General features: G+C 40.6%; 1 protein-coding gene across 1 annotated transcript in view; it reads right to left on the bottom strand.

Moving 5' to 3' along the window:
• The window catches only part of LOC120995543 (S-adenosyl-L-methionine-dependent tRNA 4-demethylwyosine synthase TYW1-like), a 244,696-nt gene that overhangs the window by 30,739 nt on the left and 194,346 nt on the right, over positions 1-19,611 (bottom strand). Inside the window, exon 15 of the mRNA XM_040424815.1 lies at positions 11,978-12,145. Within this exon, the coding sequence (XP_040280749.1) occupies positions 11,978-12,145 (168 nt within the window). The remainder of the gene's footprint in view (positions 1-11,977; positions 12,146-19,611) is intronic.

The following is a 19,611-nucleotide window of genomic DNA, read 5'->3' as shown; positions in this document are numbered from 1 at the left end:
GGCTGAGGTGGTTAAAGAGGACCTGTCACCTCTCCAGACGTCTGTTTCACTAACTACCTGCATTCTCCATGTAACAATTCTGGAGAATCTACTTTTATGATAGTGTGTCGATCTAATATTACTCCTGCTGGTGGTTTATGTTTCATTGCTAGCAGTCTGCACTAAACGTCCAACTGGATGTTAACACTTGGGGGGAGTGTCCCTGCAGTCTGACATTATCCAAATAGTGCTGGCAGAATCAGATTGTTCAGGGACTGGTAACACCCAGCTGGACCTTTATTGCAGACTGCTGGCAATTAATTCAATTTATCCAACCAAAAGGAATGGATAAACAGATACCATCCAAGGCACAGAGAACAGTAAGCAGAAGTCAAGAAAATCTGTAAAAGCAATAAACCTGTTCATCCACTGTAATTCTCTATACATATGGAGACACAGGTAAAGCAGAGCAGCGAGTTTGTACTGTGTAACATAATGTAACATTTGGCTAAGAGAACAGCACTCCATCCTAACGTTTCATCAATGAAGAGGAAGTAACAGAGACGGCCTTTATGTGCGTCAGCGAGACCCACACAAGTAACCTGTGCTACATTCACTACATAACCAATCTCTCAATAACATTTTATTAGACAACATTTTACATAATGCCTCGGTAATTGCCCCTCTGAACGAACAGTCTATACAGAAGATTTTGTATTCCATTTAGAAAAGCCAAATCATTTGAAAAGTAATAAGGAGGATGCTGATAAATTCAGGCTTTACACAGTAGGGCCATTGTAGCCAAGCGGATAATAGACAGAGTGCTTACTTAGCTACCACATAAATAGCAAAGGCCTCTAAGAGCACAAATGTGAGGAAGGCTTGGCAAGATCTTGGCTCTTTCCATTAGGGCCATTGCGAGATGTATGCCAAAAATAATGGAACAGAATATTATCAGGAGAGTGGCTGTGACATTCACATTGTGAAGGTGAAATTCCATTACTGGACGCCAAATAGTCACCCTTCACGCTCTGCCACATTAGTTACAAAGCCAATGCCAATCCAGAATTTATCTACTAAAGATGTAACACAAATACATAAGGTATACAAGCTTTAGGTTATGTTCAGACATGCTGCACATTTGTGTATTGCAAATCCTTAAAGGGTTATTCCCAGGCATGGAATGGAGCTAGTTCCCACAGGTTGTGCAGATACGGCTGTAATTTTAACAACCGGATCGGAGAACCGTGTTACCGGCTGAAACCCGATCCGGTGCTCTGGCGATAGCAGCTGGAGTTGAGCGCTTCCATTCCATAGTTTAGTTCCTTAGGCTTTTTTAAAAGTTGGGTGGTATGTGTGTAGTGTATATACTAATACTCATGTACAATATGTAGCATAGGGGTAGGTATACGATATATTGCGCTGAGAAGCGATGTTAATTATGCTGAGAAGCAGTTAGATAAAAGAATAATATTGAGGATGTGCGATCCAGTTCTTTTTCTTATATTTAATACGTTTTGTATATATGGTGTATTTATCTGTATGTGTGTTGCATATATATGGTTTATGTATATGTAAATATGCATTGAGATGCCGCGAGTCTGCCGTTGAGTAGGGAACCTGTTAAAAATTTAAATCCCATCCCTGGTTATTGCCATTGCAGACATCCCTGGCATAGCCATAACTGGTAGATGCGAGTACCACCTCTGGGCAACACAACTATCTTTAAAACGGCCCTGCCCTGCCTGGATGCGGCTGGCAGAGGTGGACACAGTAGCGTACCTACCATATAGGCAGACCACGCAGCTGCTATGGGGCCCGTGAGGAAGAGGGGCCCGTGAGGAAGAGGGGCCCGCGGTGGAGGAGAGGCCCCGCCCCCTAATTGCTCCGGTCTATCTTTCTAAAGCTAAAGGACCTTAGATGAGGTCATCACAGGTCCTGTAAGGGAACTGCACAGTGTAAAGTGTAGTTCCCAGGTTAGAACAGTACATCTGCCAGGACCTGTGATGACATCATCTTCAGCATCACAGGTCCTGCAGGATCTAGCAAAGGAACTGCACCAAAAATGGTGTAGTTCCTAGGTTTCAAAGGTATATCTGCCAGGACCTGTGATGACATCATCACAGGTCCTTCAACCCCTAACAGTAAGTATTAGAAGTTCACAATCAGCTCTGCATTGATCCATACAGACTGGAATGGAGAGGTAAGAGGAGGTCCTCCACTTCTTGTCCTTTTCCCCCCCCCCCCCCCATGCCCTGTTTTTACTGATTGCACACTCATGTATAATACTTCAGACAGGTACAGTGACCACTACCTCATGTACCTCCCACACAGTGACCATAATGCATAACTGTCCACATATTTCTATAAACAATGCATCTCCAGTATTATACCTTGTATGCCTCACATACATACATATATATACACACATATATATATATATATATATATATATATATATATACACACACACACACACACACACACACACACACTGCATATATTAAACAGTATTATAGATGCAATATATACAGATATATAATATATATTGCAGTGTACGGATATCTGAGGTACGAGGTATAATATATGCAGTGTGTATAGATATATTGTATATACAGCAGTGTACTGATATGTTAGGTACGAGGTATAATAGATGAAGTGTGTACAGGTATATTGTATATACAGTATTGGATTGATATGTGAGGTACGAGCTGTAATTTATACCTCACATATCAGTACACTGCTATATTTACTATATACCTGTACACAATGCATCTATTATACCTAGCACCTCACATATCAGTACACTGCTATATATACAATATATCTGTACACACTGCATCTATTATACCTCGTACCTCACATTACACTACTGTATATACTATATATATATCTGTACAGACTGCATATAATATACCCTGTACAGCACATATCAATACACTGCTGTATATACTATATACCTGTACACACTGCATATATTATACCATGTTCCTCACATATCAGTACACTGCTGTATACACTATACATCTGTACACACTGCATCTATTATACCTCTTTTGTCTGCCAGGCCTGTTTTGTAATCCCAATCCAGCCCTGATGCATAAATTATAAAACGCAGCAGCAAACATAGTTCATGGAACAAAGAGAGAGGCCTGGAATGGGTAGTGGGAGGGGCTATAAAAGGGAAATGGGGGCCCAATTTAGATTCTTGCTATGGGGCCCAGTGATTTCTATGTACGCCCCTGGGTGGACAGGACTACAGCGGAGCAGACTGTGCTAAATGGCTTTCTTATAAGAGAGCCTTATGACATAAGACAACTCACTAGAGTACTGGCTGCTGCTTCCAGCAATGTGTACAGTCGTGGCCAAAAGTTTTGAGAAATATATAAATATTGGAAATTGGAAAAGTTGCTGCTTAAGTTTTTATAATAGCAATTTGCATATACTCCAGAATGTTATGAAGAGTGATCAGATGAATTGCATAGTCCTTCTTTGCCATGAAAATTAACTTAATCCCAAAAAAACTTTCCACTGCATTTCATTGCTGTCATTAAAGGACCTGCTTAGATAATTTCAGTAATCGTCTTGTTAACTCAGGTGAGAATGTTGACGAGCACAAGGCTGGAGATCATTATGTCAGGCTGATTGGGTTAAAATGGCAGACTTGACATGTTAAAAGGAGGGTGATGCTTGAAATCATTGTTCTTCCATTGTTAACCATGGTGACCTGCAAAGAAACGCGTGCAGCCATCATTGCGTTGCATAAAAATGGCTTCACAGGCAAGGATATTGTTGCTACTAAGATTGCACCTCAATCAACAATTTATAGGATCATCAAGAACTTCAAGGAAAGAGGTTCAATTCTTGTTAAGAAGGCTTCAGGGCATCCGAGAAAGTCCAGCAAGCGCCAGGATCGTCTCCTAAAGAGGATTCAGCTGCCGGATCGGAGTGCCACCAGTGCAGAGCTTGCTCAGGAATGGCAGCAGGCAGGTGTGAGCGTATCTGCACGAACAGTGAGGCGAAGACTTTTGGAAGATGGCCTGGTGTCAAGAAGGGCAGCAAAGAAGCCACTTCTCTAAAAAAAAAAAACAAAAAAAAAAAACATCAGGGACAGATGGATCTTCTGCAGAAAGTTTAGTGAATGGACTGCTGAGGACTGGGGCAAAGTCATATTCTCCGATGAAGCCTCTTTCCAATTGTTTGGGGCATCTGGAAAAAGGCTTGTCCAGAGAAGAAAAGGTGAGCGCTACCATCAGTCCTGTGTCATGCGAACAGTAAAGCATCCTGAGACCATTTATGTGTGGGGTTGCTTCTCATCCAAGGGAGTAGGCTCACTCACAATTTTGCCCAAAAACACAGCCATGAATAAAGAATGGTACCAAAACATCCTCCAACAGCAACTTCTTCCAACAATCCAACAACAGTTTGGTGAAGAACCATGCATTTTCCAGCACGATGGAGCACCGTGCCATAAGGCAAAAGTGATAACTAAGTGGCTCGGGGACCAAAACGTTGACATTTTGGGTCCATGGCCTGGAAACTCCCCAGATCTCATTCCCATTGAGAACTTGTGGTCAATCCTCAAGAGGCGGGTGGACAAACAAAAACCCACTAATTCTGACAAACTCCAAGTAGTGATTATGAAAGAATGGGTTGCTATCAGTCAGGAATTGGCCCAGAAGTTGATTGAGAGCATGCCCAGTCAAATTGCAGAGGTCCTGAAAAAGAAGGGCCAACACTGCAAATACTGACTCTTTGCATAAATGTCATGTAATTGTCGATAAAAGCCTTTGAAACGTATGAAGTGCGTGTAATTATATTTCACTACATCACAGAAACAACTGAAACAAAGATTTAAAAGCAGTTTAGCAGCAAACTTTGGGAAAACTAATATTTGTGTCATTCTAAAAAATTTTGGCCACGACTGTACAGAGGTGTTCAAAAGGACATTCACGTGCATTGTGCTGATTTTTGGTGCAGAAGCCACACAGAAGACCTCAACAAATGAACCGTGTATATGCATTATATGACATGCCCATTGTACTAGTGAGTGCTACTCTGGTTCTTTCGGAATTAACCTGCCACACTGGTGTCCTTATTTGGCTCAATGTAAAACTAAAGTAACATGAATGACCTTGTTCTTAATCATTTTGATATTAAGGGCTTTTCTCATCAACTTTAATTACTGGAATATATAAAAGCTACTACAAAAGAAAAGCTATAATAAAATGACAAAACACGTAAAAATCCCAGACACCATCATTAAAGAGGATTCAACCTTCTAAAGCTCATTGCTCCAGAGCTTTAATTCTAGCATATTAAACTTGAGCTTTCAGGAAATCTAGTTTTAATAACTGCTATAGCATAGGAATCACTTCAACACGGCATTCTTACAACTCATTTCTCCCATTAATGAAGTCTGTCTACAAGAAATAAACCATGTAATAATATAGCACCCCTCCCCCAAATACGCCATGCGGCACTGGACAGACGAATAACGGCTAAAATCCTCTATTGCTAATGCACTGCATCTGACTCCTGAACAGCACCCACTGCATCTTCCTTATCCCGGCTAGTATCTTCATATTGGATGTCACTCACTGTATTTGATGGAGAAAGTATACTGTGAAATCTGATAACCGATCAAGAGTTCTGTAAACTGTCACTTCTAAGGAAGATACCGATCTAACAATAATTCTTAGAGGCTACAGTAATGCGCTTGAACGTGCAGCACAACATTTGCTGCCATCGTATTATTTCTAGGTTTTTATTTCCATTTAGTTTTCTTAAAAGAGAAAAATGATTTGATTCTTATCAGTAGTTTATGGTAATACAAGAGACGACAGAGGAATGTATTCTCCGCGATGCTCGCCACTGGATACTGGAAGATTCTCTTAAATGATATTACAGCCGTCAGTCATTGTACAGTTGCCGTTAAATGAATAACCGCATTAATTCAATAGCTGCAAAGAAATGAGGTCTCACGTGGACACAGAGGACAAAACTAAAAAAATAAAACTCACAAAATACACAGCAGACAAAAAGGAGTATAATAGAAGTAACTGCATTTCAGATGTGTTCATTTCTCATGTCCATGGGAGAAGCTGCTGGTTCTCAACTACAGAAGTAGTGCAGTTCGGTATGTGTCATGTGTCCCAGCACAGGTCCAGCAAGGGTCAAAGAGCCTGCCTGCCGCATAGACATCCTTCTCCTGTCCCAACCTCATTATACATCCAACAGATGCTAGACAAAAATGAAATCTAGGGAATTTGGAGATTAAGTCAAACCCTGAACCCTTTGTCATGTTCCGTAAACTATTCCTGTTCTGGGATTTTTAGAGCATAGCCACCAGAAACTTCTTTAGGCAACTGTGCTACAGTAGTTATTCTGTGAGGTTGGACCTGACAGGCCAACTTTTCTACCCCAAGTGCATTAGTCAGTCTTGGCTGCCAATCACCCTGTTGCTGGTTTACCGGTTGTTCTTCCTTGGATCACTTTTGTTACGTACTAACCACTGCATACTAGGAACACACTACAAGACCTTCCATTTTAGGGATACTAAGCAATTGTAAATGCAATAACCATCACAATTTGGCCTATGGCAAAGACGCTAAGATTCATATGCTTAGACTACATTCATATATCAAATAACAGATATTTAGAAAAGGCTCCACCAGCAAACTACTGGAGCTCAGCCTTTCAGTTACCAGCTGAAAAAGGAGGAATAAATCTGTGAAAATATAGGCTGGCTCACAGTATTTTTGCTTAAAATTTATTGATACATTAGATCAAAACAGACTGACTTGTGTCAGTATCAGCATACATATATAAACAAAATGTGTAAATAGGTATATAAGTGCGGAGCTCACGCACAAACCTAAATGACCGGAGTACTCCTAGAAATAAGACCTAATGGCTAGAGTTGGGCTGCAAGGAATATTCTATTAGACCGCTCATATGTCCATGCTTTCAGATGTCAATTTGCCAAATAGTTGGAACCGGAGGTTCTAATTTGTCCCAGTTGTAATTTCCCACAAAGGGACTCTGTGTTTGAATGTCGTCTGACAAATAGAGACCGCACTCTCTCCGATCTGTAAGGCTCCACTTACTTGTTATTAGCGGAGCAAACCATCAGACCCGCTCGCTCAGCGTCCCACGTGTCCAGCCAGATAGTCGATCGCTGGTTTGTGACGCAGGAGTCTGAACCGTCAGACCAACGGAAGCTGGTACAGCCGAGTTGAGCCGGTATTGCCTGAACTTGTCAGACCAGGGAGAGTGAACAGGATTTACCTTGTATTTGCGGCAATGTCAGATATGGCAACACAGTATCAGTCCGCTTAGTGAATCCTTGGTAGATGAAATCTTTGCAGCGGTATAGGACGTCTTCTGATGTTTTAGAAAGAGATTGCGGAAACAATAATTGAAGAAAGTCCTCTTGCGTTTTTTGAAAAACCGCACTGGTAGCCTGGTCTTAATACACACTAGACGCGTTTCGGAAACAAGTTCCTTCCTCAGTAGATAGTTGTATAATGCTGAATACAGACACAAGTTGTTACTTTATATACCCTGTTTGAGTTTGTTAAAAAATGTGGGTCGGATGGCGGACTGGGCTAAACTGCACAGCCGCAATCTTCACCTTTAATGACAAAAACAGTGACTAACCGCAAATATATTGCTATATGCATCCTACTGTCATATTATAATTATATATGTGTAGGATACATGTTAAAAATAAGAAATAAAACAATTAGAACAATTAGAATGCAACATATGCTGGAATGACTGGGTTTTGATATTGAAAGGTTTGATAGAAAATATGGGTCGGCTTTTGGACAGGGCCAGTCACACAGTCTCAATCTTTACCCTATAATATATATAGATGATCAATAAATTCCAGTATTACTGCATATATTTTACAATGTTACATTGTAAGAGTACATATTTGGTTCTCATTATAAATATGATTAAAATACAAAGTATAAATAGTGATAGAAAATACAAATAAAAATTAAAAAATATATATATATATAAATAAAAGCATAAAAAAGGGGGGGATAGAAATGAGAATTAGTATAATAATAATAATAAATTACATGCTGGTCAATGCGCTGAAAAACAGCCCGGCATTGACTCCCCGTGTAAACCAACCCATCTCACCTATAGGAACCCAAAAATTTCGATCTCTGAGTTGAGACCTTGAGGCATCAAGAACCCAAACTCAAACTCAAATATTTTCTTGGACTCCTGTCTAGACATTTTGTCCTCTCCAGTCCTGTTTAACTGATTGGATAGCCACATAACTCATTTTACTTGGATCACCTGCATGGTATAATTTAAAATGCTTGGATAGAGGATGCGTTTCAGATTGTTTATTGATATTATTAATATGTTCAGATATTCTGGTCTTGAATACTCTTTTTGTACGGCCGATGTACTGCTTTGGGCATGGGCACTGGACAATGTAAATCACTGCCTTACTGTTACATGACAAGATTTCTTTGATTTCCTATTTGAAATTGTTGGACGTTGATGTTATCGGTTTAATGTTTCTATCAAAGTGTGTCTGTCTACAGTTTTGACAGCACCCATACCTGTAGAAACCTTTTAGATTAGCCCATGGGGTTATCAATGATTTAGTTTGACATTTTCTTATAGTGGGAGCCACTTGTAATCCCAAATCAGGAGCCCGGGTATAGACTATTGGGGGATGTACCGGGAGTATAGGACCCAACAGTTTATCATCCTTTAATAGGTGCCAGTGATTGTGAACAATACTACTCACCATCTTGTAATCTTTGTTATATGGTAAGATTATTTTGGCTGTGATATCTGGTCCTTGAATGGTGGTAGATACTTTTTTGGGTTTGAAGAATAGGGCTCTGTCAAGTTGTCTTACCCTTTGCATTGAGTTCTCCAATAATTTATTGGGGTACTCTTTTAGTAGGAACTGCGTTTTCATGCTCAGTGCCTCTGCCTCAAACTGCCCATCTTCCGTACAATTTCTTCTTAAGCGTCTGAATTGGCTATAGGGGGACATTCAAGAGCCATCTCGGAAGATGACAACTTGTATTCAGAATGAAGCTGTTTTTGGCCACATCTTTTTGATAAGTACTACAGGCAAAGGTTTCCTCTTTCTTTTCAATGCGCAGATCCAGAAAGTTTACTGTATGTGGATCAATGTTGGCTGTAAATTTCAAATTTAGTTCATTAGTGTTTGTTATTTATATCAGACATCCCAGCATGTAATTTATTATTATACTAATTCTCATTTCTATCCCCCCCTTTTTTATGCTTTTATTTATATTTTTTTATTTTTTATTTGTATTTTCTATCACTATTTATACTTTGTATTTTAATCATATTTATAATGTGAACCAAATATGTACTCTTACAATGTAACATTGTAAAATATATGCAGTAATACTGGAATTTATTGATCATCTATATATTATAGGTAAAGATTGAGACTGTGTGATTGGCCCAGTCCAAAAGCCGACCCATATTTTCTATCAAACCTTTCAATATCAAAACCCAGTCATTCCAGCATATGTTGCATTCTAATTGTTCTAAATGTTTTATTTCTTATTTTTAACATGTATCCTACACATATATAATTATAATATGACAGTAGGATGCATATAGCAATATATTTGCGGTTAGTCACTGTTTTTGTCATTAAAGGTGAAGATTGCGGCTGTGCAGTTTAGCCCAGTCCGCCATCCGACCCACATTTTTTAACAAACCCAAACAGGGTATATAAAGTAACAACTTGTGTCTGTATTCAGCATTATACAACTATCTACTGAGGAAGGAACTTGTTTCCGAAACGCGTCTAGTGTGTATTAAGACCAGGCTACCAGTGCGGTTTTTCAAAAAACGCAAGAGGACTTTCTTCAATTATTGTTTCCGCAATCTCTTTCTAAAACATCAGAAGACGTCCTATACCGCTGCAAAGATTTCATCTACCAAGGATTCACTAAGCGGACTGATACTGTGTTGCCATATCTGACATTGCCGCAAATACAAGGTAAATCCTGTTCACTCTCCCTGGTCTGACAAGTTCAGGCAATACCGGCTCAACTCGGCTGTACCAGCTTCCGTTGGTCTGACGGTTCAGACTCCTGCGTCACAAACCAGCGATCGACTATCTGGCTGGACACGTGGGACGCTGAGCGAGCGGGTCTGATGGTTTGCTCCGCTAATAACAAGTAAGTGGAGCCTTACAGATCGGAGAGAGTGCGGTCTCTATTTGTCAGACGACATTCAAACACAGAGTCCCTTTGTGGGAAATTACAACTGGGACAAATTAGAACCTCCGGTTCCAACTATTTGGCAAATTGACATCTGAAAGCATGGACATATGAGCGGTCTAATAGAATATTCCTTGCAGCCCAACTCTAGCCATTAGGTCTTATTTCTAGGAGTACTCCGGTCATTTAGGTTTGTGCGTGAGCTCCGCACTTATATACCTATTTACACATTTTGTTTATACATGTATGCTGATACTGACACAAGTCAGTCTGTTTTGATCTAATGTATCAATAAATTTTAAGCAAAAATACTGTGAGCCAGCCTATATTTTCACTGATACATTCATATATCCATTGTGAAATCCAGTAGTCTGTTCCAGCAGGGGGAACAGACTACCGGAGTCCACTGTATCAGACATAGGAGGACTTCACCACACACCAGCAAATCCCCAACGCAGTGGAAAGTGTCTGGTCGAAAACCGGCGTTTATGCTGGAGACCCTCTGGATTATAGTTGATGGGGATCCGGCAGTATCAGCTATACCAATACAGTGATTCTGGTAGTCTGTCCCTCTGCCGAAACAGACTACTACTAGAGTTCACTAGCACATATGTGAACCTACCCATACCATTATAACATTTCATTGTATTGTACATTGTATTACATTGTATAGTACAGTGACAATAAAGGCATCTTATCTCATCTTATCTTCCAGTTTCTAACACATTAACTTCAAGACTATTTACTTGCTACCAATGTCACACACAACGAATACATGAACACATACATATACGCTAACGGCCACAAAACACAAAAAGCAAAGTATATTTAAAGTGCTCTGAAATATAGTATATTCTTTAATTTTATGGTATACTTGGAAATAATTCTCTTTAACTTTGAAGTTATAGTTTCGGAAAATTTACATTGGTATAAGCAATTTTACACACTCGGATCTTGAAATCAGCCATGAAATTCAATCTAACTTCTGGTAATGGCCAAAATGAAGCTCATAGGATAGGTGATCACTGGGGGTCTTGACCGCCTGTTACCACATTACTAGAACTAGTCCCAATCCCCATCCTGAAGTGTTTGAATGAAGCTGCAGTCACTCGTACAGCAAGCAATATGCATGGGGCTAATGGAGGTGAGCACAGCAGTTTCATAGACATTGAATTGAGTGGTAGTACATGCAGTAGTAACTGTTGCATGTATCGTTTTGCTTAGATCTCTGCCAAGATCTCAAGATCTGTACCAAAGGAGCCCACAAAAGTTTTTTCCGACTGATAGCAGGAGCAGTCTGCGACTACCTCTGCCAGAAAGATGTCAGATGTTGTCAGTGACCGTATGGCTCCAGGCATACAGTACGTGCCAGCATGCATGAAGAATGATTCTCCACGGCAACCATGTTTGGTCCGGCCAATGAAGACTAAGGTTATTGTCACACCTGTGTCTGGCTCTTCCGTTAGACAACGGTGGGAATCGGCATTTGCCTTGCCGATTTGTGACATATGGTATTGGTCAGGGAGAAGACTGAATTCTGCCAGACCCCATTATAGTCAATCCGGCTATTTGTTCAATGCCAGAACCACCTGCCGGAGAGGCAGATCCAGGTGTGAAACGAGCCTGAGCTCCATACCCCTTTTAGGTTTGGGGTCTCTATGATCACACAAAAGATTTCTGGAGAACAGTAAATAAATAAGGTTTAAATTAGGCTGAAAATGTTTCTAGGAAATCTAGAAAGTACCTACCTTTTTATGAGCAATCAATATACAATTTGAATGCTCGTGTTCACATGCTATTTCGTAATCTGGAAGCATATCTGCCAACTCTTGGACAAAATGAACAACCTCTTCATGCCAAGGCACGTTTGCCATAGTTAAATTGCTAGCAGAACTCTCTCCACAGTAGGTCACACCCTATAATAACATAGTAGAGATGAACACAAGAACTCAACCAGGAATAAGTTCCATCAGTCAATTTGAGTGCATTACAGGTTAATTATACAAGTCATATAAAACCTCTTCACGCACGTGATTACATAAAACATAAAAAACACAATTGCAACTAATCAAGTATAAAGAATGCAGGATGAGTCTGAAATTTACTGCACTGATTGAAGAAGCAGATATCACAAAACAGGTAATGAAAATAGTTACATGAAACCATGAGATAAGAAATGTAGTGAGCGTGCGTATAGTGGCTCTTGTATTCCACTGGATGTGTCCAGATGAGAACCTTACACCAGAAAAGAACTTGGTTCAGATTAATGAGCAACTAGATCATGAGGGCACTTTCCTCTACCAGAAGAGCTGCGTTGCATTTAAATTTCTAATTTCAAATAGAAAAATCCACAGTGAGGTGAACGCTCATAGAAGAGCACCCCTTTATTTGCTCATATATGGAAAGAAATACGCCAAATTAAACAATAAGTGGTTCCAGTGTGCTGGTGTCAAAGCGCCCTGCAAAACAGAAGCAATAACGTAGGAAATGTTTATGCTAGTGAAGCAGATGACTACCCGTCTAACACCGTTTGTTTGATTTTGCTTACTAGATAATAATTACTGTAGTCGGTGGTTGTGTCTGAGGTCTCCCAGAAAAATGGAAGAAGAGCTGACCGCAGGAAAAAAAGGCATGGCCCTTTCCTAGTGCTGCCATGACTTTGTTCTAGTGATCGTCAGGGGTCACAGTAGTCAGTTCTCTGGCGTTCGGATATTGGAGTTATATGCTAGCAATATCTTTGATGACAAAACCCTTTTGTGTAATACACATGAATTTTACTGACTGAACTCAGATCTATACTTTTAACAGAAGTTCAATAAACTTGCTGATGTGCAATATTCTCAAAACTCCATGTACTGAGAAGACAAGGCAGCTAATTAATTACCCTCGTCACTAAAGATGCGCTATTTCAGTTTAAAGCAAACAATAATAATTACTCCGTTGGTTCTGCTCTCCATATAAAACTTGCAATGATTGCAGAATATTGTCAAAATAAGGCAGAAATTATTATTAGAACATCAAACGTTGGACAAAATGTTTGTAATGATATGATTTTTTTTTTTTGTCAGCAAGAGCATTGCTCTACAACAGAGGTACACTTTTCTGGTGCGAATCATAATGAACTTAAAAAAAAAAAGAAAAGGAAAGCAGTTTTTGTCCAGATGAATCCCAGGACTCTGGAAACTAGCCAAATCCCTGCTGGGTCCCATTAGAGTCAAAGGCCTCTGGTTGTGAACAGCAGTATTCAGCTATGCCGCTACTATGAACTTCGCCTCTGCTGGAACAGCCTGCCAGGTAACTAACCCATATGTGAAACTAGCCTTAATGAGGTATCACCACATTTATGGCATATCAAAAGTGCAGGTTCCACTTCCAGGACTCGCACCTATTTAGGGAATGGGGTTGCCTTCTCCCCATTTGACCTTCAGAGGGAGGAGACCTTGCATGCATGTATTTCACTAAACTGAATACTATGGGTGTTGCGGTAAGCGCCTAGAATTTCACAACTACCATAAACTACGATGGAGAGAACTGCATGCACAGATGACCACCTCTCTAATCCATATAGTTTCTGGAGCATCAAATAGGGGTCAAAATACTCCTTTCTCATGATAAATAGGGACCCAGAAATGGCTACACCATACACCATTAGTACTTGCCCATCCCTGCTGCTGAGTTTGTCACTTCTCTTCTTTTGTGCATGGAAACTACATGCACAATATACATTTTTGTGTCTTAGATGGTTGGCGGCTGCAAAGAATGGCACTGAGGGTACCATGTGGCACCCATGCCGCAGGTATCTTTTCCTAAATTAAATTTGCTTAATATTGCTGTTATCACTGCTTGCTATCACAGGAATTTGTAACCATAGGCTTTGGACAAAGGTCTTTTGACATTCAGGCATCGGTTGTATCCACCCTGGGTGGATACAACAGATGCTTGAATGTTAAAAATGTTTTCAATAGCTGTTTTGGTTATTCCACGTAATCTTTAGGTTTTTTGGCACACTGAAACCAAAAATGACCTCCATTTTGTCATAGGACATCACGTTTCATGACAATTTAGGTAACTATGTTAAATAAGGCAATACCTTAAAATAAATGAAAATAGACTTATAAAATTAAAGTTTTATTACAATTTTTTCATGATAATCCTTTTTTGAACTGAAATGAGCTCACCTACACACACTAATTGATTCGTCTTCCCTGTGAGGCTCCTCTTGCTGCATTTACGCTTGTGAGTAGCATCTGGAATGTCTCTCTGAAGCATCCAACAGTAGTCTGCCATCATAGTAATGCTCCATTTTCCCTGGTATCTCCTTTCCATCTATTAAATGTCTTGATGGAATCGTTCACCTTGTTCCTCATTCACAGCTCCCAAATATTCAGGAAAGTAGTCAAGGTGGGACTGGAGGAAATGCACTTTCAAACTCATCGGGCAACCTAAAGCTTGAAATGCTTTCAGCATTCGTCCGACGATCTTTTTGTAGTGGGGATCTTGGTTATTGCCTAAAAATTTCTGCACGACTTCTTTAAATGCAATCCACTCTTTTTTTTGAGGATCCTTCATGGTACTGACAAACTCTTAATCAACTATAAGCCTTCTAATGTCTGGTCCGACAAACACACCTTCCTTAAACTTTGCCTATGACAGGCCTGGAAACTTGATGACCAAGTATTTTAAGCATTCTCCATCTCTTGGAAGCGATTTTACTTATTGCTTCATCAATCCCAATTTTATGTGGAGAGGTGGTAGAAGAACTTTATGGGAAGATACCAAAGTTTCTCGGAGGAAATTTTTTTCACCGACTGTTAGCACCCTCGGGTGCCAACTCTTCTTAGTCCAGCGATTTTGTCGGTCTCAACTGTCCCATAGACAGAAAACAAGGGTATTTGGTATACCCAGCTTGTTGCCCGAGCAGCATTCACAAGACCTTTAAGTCCCCACACACTTGCCAATCATAGTCTTCATATTTAAGTTTACGAAGAACCAATTCCTCGTAGGTTTCCTTCAAGTGTACGGAATGACCTACAGGTACGGAAGCGTAAAAACCACCGTTGTGGAGTAAAACTGCTTTGAGACTTCTTTTTGAAGAATCTATAAAAAGACGCCATTGCTCTGAATCATATTGGATTTTAAATTGACCCATCAGACCTTCGACATCGTTGCAATAAACCAACTTGTTTTCCTGGGTGAAGTAAGGAACAAACTCCTTTTCACGATGTCTGAACCATGAAGATGACACTCCTGGCAACAATAAATTCCTGCTTTTCAACCTTGATCCGAGTAACTCAGCGGCATCTTTGGGAAGATTAAAGTCTCTTACCAAATCATTAATCTCCTCCTGAGAAAACAATTTTTGTCTTGTATCATCTTCAAAGTCAGAACTTGATTCGTCATCTGGTTCAGGTATGACTACACCTTCATCGGAGCTAGGTATCTCTTCCAAGGTAGCAGGGGGCTTGGGTACTGGTATATCTGTGCCATTGGGGATGGGACGAATTGCTGAGTGAAGATTGGGGTATGAAATGGAATGCTTCCATTTGGAGTTAAACCCTTTCACATCGCATGAACAAAAGTAACAGTCGTCACTATGGTTCTTTTGCTCTCGCCATACCATAGGAATCCCATAACAAAGATTATTTCTTACCCTTGAACCAGTTTCGGAGGTCAACAACACACTGTTTGCACACTTTATGAGGCGCCCAAACTTTATCTTGATCTCCAATTTTTAGTCCAAAATATGCGTAGTATACTTTTTTCACAAAGTCTGCAATATTCTGCTGTTGCTTCAACACTGTATATTCACCACAGAAGAAACAGCAACTGTCAGGCGAATTAATACACTTTCGCGGAGCCATAACATAACGGTTGAAGAATGACGAGCTAACACGAACTGCGATTAAAAAGTGTGAACAGCCTAGAACCATGAACCTGATGATGATTCGTGCACAAGTGTGGACTGCAGGAGAGAGCAGCTCTGTGTCTGTACACGAGACGTTACAGTGCTGGCCACGCCCCCCCTGCATTGACCGGAGCTGCTGCTAACTGCCCTGCGTCTCCCTCCCACTGGATTCTTCAGGAATGATTAACCCCTTCTATCATTAGAAGCACAGACTCAGGGCTGAGGCTTACACATTCAGCATGCTGCTGAGTATCCCAGTAGTCAGACATATCACTCAAAGCAGCACTTGTATACCCCCCCTTTGCAGGGGGGGAGGGGCAGAGATTGTTTACCTGCAAATAACAAAGGGCCAAGAAGAGAACTAGGGAAATGAGGAAATAGATTTTTTTCCCCCAAAACTTGCTTAGCTTATGTATATATTGCCCAGAATATAAAAAAAAATACAAAAAAAAAAAAAAAAAGGTATACATTTGAAGACAATTTAGCATTTTGTGGCAAATCATGATGTCTAGGAGTTTTTTCAATATTTTAATTGTTTTCAGCACACCATAATACATGGAAATTAGATGAAAATAATCATACAGCTTTTTAGTCGCAGACCTGTGTAATCGTATAAGCCATGTAACTCCTACAGTTGTTTTACTTGCCTAGAGTACACAAATTTTTGACCAATTGAGGAGTAGGACAATTTGCTTTTTTGCATTCTGACAATGATATCTTTTCAACAGTTCAACAATAATGTATGAGGCATAAATAATATAGTAAAAAAACCTGCAAGCAGATTACGAAAGGAACCTTTAAAAAAAAAAAAAAAAATAGATATATAGATAATATTAAAAACAACCTTCAAAGTTAGGAATTGAATGCATTTTTCATTTCATTAAAATGGCAAGCAAAAAAAATATATATATTTTTTATATATATAGTGGGGATATGCTCTGGTAGACAGGCTAGCGGACGCAGTACAGAGGCAACCACAAAGTCTTTACGTTAAACAGTTCAGTGTTTTATTCAACAAAAAGTAACAGTTTGCAGTTTTGGTGTTTGTTCACACCATAAAAAGTCCACAGAACAAAGCCTTCACCTGGCCAGCAGTTTTCCACCCGCAGTCCACAGCAGGCTTTAGGGCCTGTTTCCCAGGAGGCGTCTCTCAACCCTTTAGCACGGCACAAGTTCTCAATTCTAAAACACACAGACTGACAGCGCTCCACTGTCAGATGGAGGATAATCCACACTCAGCTGAGACTGCTGGCTGGGTTTTATATAGGCCAATAAAGACCCGGAGTGAGCAGCCACCCACCCAGCACTTTGGCTACTCCCAGTAACAGCCGGCCCGAATCGGCTTTACAGCCACACTAACAACAAAAACTGTCAACCAGCACTAGCTGCTGCTGCTGACACTTAAAACCACCAGCTCTTACCTCACCGAGGCCAGGAATCTCAGTGACACATACCTTCCATCAATGACGGCCCCTTGCGCCTTGCTAATTTTTTATATTATATTATAATATAATAAATATATATATATATATATATATATATATATATATATATATATATATATATATACACACACACACACATACATATACATACATATACACACACTGCTCAAAAAAATAAAGGGAACACAAAAATAACATCCTAGATCTGAGTTAATTAAATATTCTTCTGAAACACTTTGTTCTTTACATAGTTGAATGTGCTGACAAAATCACACAAAAATAATAAAATGGAAATCAAATTTTTCAACCCATGGAGGTCTGGATTTGGAGTCACACTCAAAATGAAAGTGGAAAAAAACACTACAGGCTGATCCAACTTTGATGTAATGTCCTTAAAACAAGTCAAAATGAGGCTCAGTAGTGTGTGTGGCCTCCACGTGCCTGTATGACCTCCCTACAACGCCTGTGCATGCTCCTGATGAGGTGGCGGGCGGTCTCTTGAGGGATCTCCTCCCAGACCTGGACTAAAGAATCTGCCAACTCCTGGACAGTCTGTGGTGCAACGTGACGTTGGTGGATAGAGCGAGACATGATGTCCCAGATGTGCTCAATTGGATTCAGGTCTGGGGAACGGGCGGGCCAGTCCATAGCATCAATGCCTTCGTCTTGCAGGATCTGCTGACACACTCCAGCCACATGAGGTCTAGCATTGTCTTGCATTAGGAGGAACCCAGGGCCAACCGCACCAGCATATGGTCTCACAAGGGGTCTGAGGATCTCATCTAGGTATTTAATGGCAGTCAGGCTACCTCTGGCGAGCACATGGAGGGCTGTGCGGCCCTCCAAAGAAATGCCACCCCACACCATTACTGACCCAATGCCAAACCGGTCATGCTGGAGGATGTTGCAGGCAGCAGAACGTTCTCCACGGCGTCTCCAGACTCTGTCACGTCTGTCACATGTGCTCAGTGTGAACCTGCTTTCATTTGTGAAGAGCACAGGGCGCCAGTGGCGAATTTGCCAATCTTGGTGTTCTCTGGCAAATGCCAAACGTCCTGCACAGTGTTGGGCTGTAAGCACAACCCCCACCTGTGGACGTCGGGCCCTCATATCACCCTCATGGAGTCTGTTTCTGACAGTTTGTGCAGACACATGCACATTTGTGGCCTGCTGGAGGTCATTTTGCAGGGCTCTGGCAGTGCTCCTCCTGTTCCTCCTTGCACAAAGGCGGAGGTAGCGGTCCTGCTGCTGGGTTGTTGCCCTCCTACGGCCTCCTACACGTCTCCTGATGTACTGGCCTGTCTCCTGGTAGCGCCTCCATGCTCTGGACACTACGCTGACAGACACAGCAAACCTTCTTGCCACAGCTCGCATTGATGTTCCATCCTGGATAAGCTGCACTACCTGAGCCACTTGTGTGGGTTGTAGACTCCGTCTCATGCTACCACTAGAGTGAAAGCACCGGCAGCATTCAAAAGTGACCAAAACATCAGCCAGGAAGCATAGGAACTGAGAAGTGGTCTGTGATCACCACCTGCAGAACCACTCCTTTATTGGGGGTGTCTTGCTAATTGCCTATAATTTCCACCTGTTGTCTATCCCATTTGCACAACAGCACGTGAAATTTATTGTCACTCAGTGTTGCTTCCTAAGTGGACAGTTTGATTTCACAGAAGTGTGATTGACTTGGAGTTACATTGTGTTGTTTAAGTGTTCCCTTTATTTTTTTGAGCAGTATATATATATATATATATATATATATATATATACACACACACATATATACACACACACACACACACACATACACATATATATATATATATATACACACACAGGTATACTTGTGTGCTGGTTCATGCTGATCAACAACATAAAAGAATTCCACCAGGGATCAAGTGCTGGAGTTCACACAAATATATATTCATAGCCTGCCATGCTAATTTGAGTAGGACACATTGGATTGACCTTGCTCATCTACAATAGGTTATCTTGCTACAAAGCAGACTGTCAGAAAATAAAAAGTATCAAG

Source organism: Bufo bufo, chromosome 3 (assembly GCF_905171765.1).
Source record: "Bufo bufo chromosome 3, aBufBuf1.1, whole genome shotgun sequence".
Taxonomy (NCBI): Eukaryota; Metazoa; Chordata; class Amphibia; order Anura; family Bufonidae; genus Bufo; species Bufo bufo.
Note: the sequence above shows the minus strand (reverse complement) of the source record. Positions and strands in the feature narration are given on the sequence as shown.